Below are 3,976 nucleotides of genomic sequence, written 5' to 3'. Positions count from 1 at the left end.
AAATATGTAATCTTTTTTGCATTAACAACATTAGGATGTGAAAAAGAGATGAGCAACTAGTAGTTGAGGCTAACTAAATACTTGTTGAGAGCAAGATGAATCACATTAGAACATAAAAGAAAAGTAAAACAAGACTTGACTAGACATTACAATTATGAAATTTAGGCCAATAAATAATGAATACAAAAAAGAAAAGAGATAACAAAGAAAAAAAAATGATTATAATGAAGAATGTAATAATAATAATAATCATCTTTAATCATAGAAGTTAATATTTATAATAATAATGATAATAATATTAACATAAATAATGATAATTGTCACTATAATTACGAACATACAATGATAGAAAATAAGGTAAAGTGGCTTCTTAGGTACTAATTAAGAAAAAACAAAATGTCCATGTTTATAGAACCTATTCTAAAAGATGAATTATAACCATTGAATATTAACAAGTTTAAAAAAAAATTTAGGTTAAGACACTAAAAATTGTGTCAATTTATATGAATTATTCATAATCAACTAATCCAATTTTTTTATTTTCAAGATTTCCATATATTATAGTTCACTTGTAATATTTTTCATAAGAAAATAATCTATTGATCCATCTATTTATGAGATTAATAGTAAGAATCTTCAAGGAAAGAGAGAAGGATTTTGATATAGATAAAGGTAATGAATGAAAAAAAGCAGGACGTAGAAAATTTTCATAATTGATCCCAGATTAATCGTAGGAATCCTTAAGGAAAGAGAAAAGGATTTTGGTAATGAGAAAAAACAAGGGCGAAGAAGCGAATACTATCACATCTGTATATGTTATGGGAGCTGGAAGATTTATTTAAAAAACAAAAACAAAAATGATTTGAAGGAAATCATTGCAATTTCAAGAATCCTGATATCCTCGTATTAAGAATTTTAAAGTTACTGTTTCTTGAAACGAGCAAGTGGAAGAGATGAGGTGAGCGTGAGGAGGGCGATCATGAAGAAAGAGACAGGCGGCGGGTATGTGGTTTCAGAATGGTGTCGTGCAGAGCACAATTCAAGCGTACAAGTGACGCATATATTATGTTTGCATGATGTAATATCTCCGCCCTAAGCGCTGAGCCCCTGACATCTGCCCCCGATTCCCTTTATTTCGCTTCACCTTCATTCTTTCTTGGGATGGGGTTTCTGTGGACGTGCGGTTAATTAAAGCTACAGAATATTGAGGATTTACAAAACATTGCTCACTTTCCCCACTTTAAAATCCTCAACTCCTCAAATCGATTAGGTGTTTTCATTTTCATGGTGAAGTGGTAGGCTTGATTTTGAGTGGCTATGATCGATGGTCCTGCTTTTCAATTTGGACTGAGAAAATTTTGAGATTGTTTTGGTTTTCGATTAGGTTTAGTGGGGTTGAAGCTTATTTAGAATGCAGGTGGATGAGCAGAGCAGTAGTGAGGAGAAAAGCAGAAAGAGGTGTGGTGGTGGGGACTCAGATGATGAGCAGCCTAGGCGTAGGAGTTCAAGTGAGAGCAGTAACAATGGAGAAGGACATGTAAATCGGTACAAAAAGATTGGTAATAGTAATAATAATAATAATAATGGAGGAGGAGCAGGAGGAGGATCCGTAAGACAGTATGTTAGATCCAAAATGCCTAGGCTTCGTTGGACTCCAGATTTGCATCACTGCTTTGTTCATGCAGTTGAGAGATTGGGCGGCCAAGATAGTGAGTAGTCCTTTACTATAACCCTTTTAACAATAATTCTACAAGAAGATTGGTCTCCCTGATAGCTAAATCAAAATTGGGTGCAGGAGCAACTCCTAAGCTGGTATTACAACTTATGGACGTGAAAGGACTTACAATTGCTCATGTAAAAAGCCACTTGCAGGTGCCCACCGACACACCCATATTGTTCCTCATTTGTTGCTTATAATTAGGGTTTCCTATGTATTTTCTGTGGAGGCTGATAGTGATTTGGTTTTATTTCTGTGTAAAAGATGTACAGGAGCATGAAAAATGATGAGAATGGTCAAGGTAAGTAATTTATTCCATACAGATAACGGTACAATTTGAGGTGACGCTGTTTCCTACACCAGCAGCAGCGATCCATAGTGTCTTGGGTTGATTTGTTTAGTATAAAAGGTCACTAAGATTCTACTTATATATCTTCATTAATTGTTTAAGCTTGATTTGTGTAGCCAACGCTTCATCCGAAAGATTCGCAGAGGATACGATTTCAGATTGGTTTCCAAGATCTAGATCGACTTGTACGCAGCCCTATGACGATGCGAGATCAGAATTCCTCAAGAATAACAATAAAAATGACTATTTCGAAGCAATGGATTATCAACCTGGTTATTTGGTTCAGCGTCCTGCCAATTTGAGTTCCTCGGAGTATCGGTGTAGAATGCGGTGGGTATTATGTTTTCTCTCCTAATGTTCATTGCATGCAACACTGAGATGTTATTTTTATTCAATTTGTATAGTTTCAAAATGTTAGATTTTATGATACATTACCTTTAGGTTTAGGGTTTAAGAATTTTATGGATAAAATTGTGCTTCTATAAGTTACAATCTCTAAATTTGCAAGACATTACTGTTGTTATAACTGATAATTCACAAGGCAATGTTTGTGGGCATTCAGACCATTGAATAATACCAGAATTAGTCCCCACTGCACTAGTACTCAGAGACAAAGTGTTAAATCAGATGCATTTTCCCAGTGGGCTGGATTAAGACAAGAAGAAGTCAGAGAAAGGACTAGGCATTTGACGCTGCTTCAAGGATCATTTTTGAGACGAGAGTCAACTGATGAAAAGATTATAGGTAAACTCCATGAAGATGCATCACATTCAAGGCTACACGCTTCTTGTAGAGAGACCTCAAATAACAACAATCTTCCAAAACATGTCATTGAAGACAATACTAGCACAGCCTTACAAGAAACTCACCAAAAGAACTATAACTGGCAGTCAGGAGTACAGGAACAACTAGCTTTACAATTGCAGGTAGATATGAATCTGTGAAAAATATGTTATATGCATCTAATGTGTGTGTCTGTGGATGTTGCAGTCTTCCTAATATGTTTTTTTGTTATTGTAGCTACAGAGAGGACAACTAGCAAAGCAAATAGAAAAGCTTTCACGATTGCATCCAGCTAAAGATGGAGAGAAGTCACAACGCATTACAGGAAGCGGCGCTGAACAGGAGGGGGAAGAAGAAATTGACAGCAGTTTATCTCTTTCTTTGTTCTCCAAGAACACCACCAAGGAAGATTCTAATAAAAGATCCTCCTTTAAGTTGCAGAAGCAGCAACATCAGCAGAAAAACATAAATAGTAATAATGATGGGCTTAGATTGGAGCTTACAATGTCTATCGGATCTTCCTGAGTGCTTCCTTCTTGAGAGGAGAAACGAGGTACATTTTCTTGTAAACACATATATCTATGTAGTATATGGATTAAACACAGTGACCAAGCTGAATTTTTTTACATCACTGCATCCCATCTGAAGGTTGGAGCTCATTCCATTCAAGCCCCACTAAGGATGTATGTTGTATGATTTCAGCTTTTTCTCAAATTAATTATAAATCGAAGTTTTGAAAGGATCAATTACACAGTGAGCTACATGTAGTTGCTCAGTAATAAAGTTGATAATGAGGAATTCAGCTGGAAAACCCAGCCAAACTAACAAGCAAAAGTTTATAGAATTAAAACTCCATCAAAAAATAATTATACTTAAAAGTGCAGGTTTCCTATGCTCTTATGTCTAAAGGTTTCAATTGATTTTTGGATTTCTCACTTTTCTTTAGAGTTATCGGTTAACCCATTCACCTGCGTTAAACTCACCAGGAGAGATTGTTCAGCACAACTATAACTTATTTTGTGTTTTAAAAATTCACCAATCACTCAATACACATGGACAAGTCAACAGTCCCTAAAATCTCAATGTTGGTTATAACCGTCCTAATATATTTACATTTCAATATATTC

At 35.2% G+C, this 3,976-nt stretch overlaps 1 protein-coding gene across 1 annotated transcript; it reads left to right on the top strand.

The window, feature by feature from the left end:
• Positions 1-1,411: 1,411 nt before the first annotated feature.
• Positions 1,412-3,374, top strand: LOC131063682 (uncharacterized). Its single transcript, XM_057997574.1, has 6 exons — positions 1,412-1,709; positions 1,796-1,872; positions 1,982-2,018; positions 2,183-2,396; positions 2,629-2,992; positions 3,087-3,374. Exons 1-6 carry the CDS (start codon positions 1,412-1,414, stop codon positions 3,372-3,374), a joined length of 1,278 nt encoding a protein of 425 aa, XP_057853557.1.
• The last annotated feature ends 602 nt before the right edge of the window (positions 3,375-3,976 follow it).

Source organism: Cryptomeria japonica, chromosome 5, assembly GCF_030272615.1.
Source record: "Cryptomeria japonica chromosome 5, Sugi_1.0, whole genome shotgun sequence".
Classification (NCBI taxonomy): Eukaryota; Viridiplantae; Streptophyta; class Pinopsida; order Cupressales; family Cupressaceae; genus Cryptomeria; species Cryptomeria japonica.
This window is presented reverse-complemented; position numbering and strand designations above follow the sequence as displayed.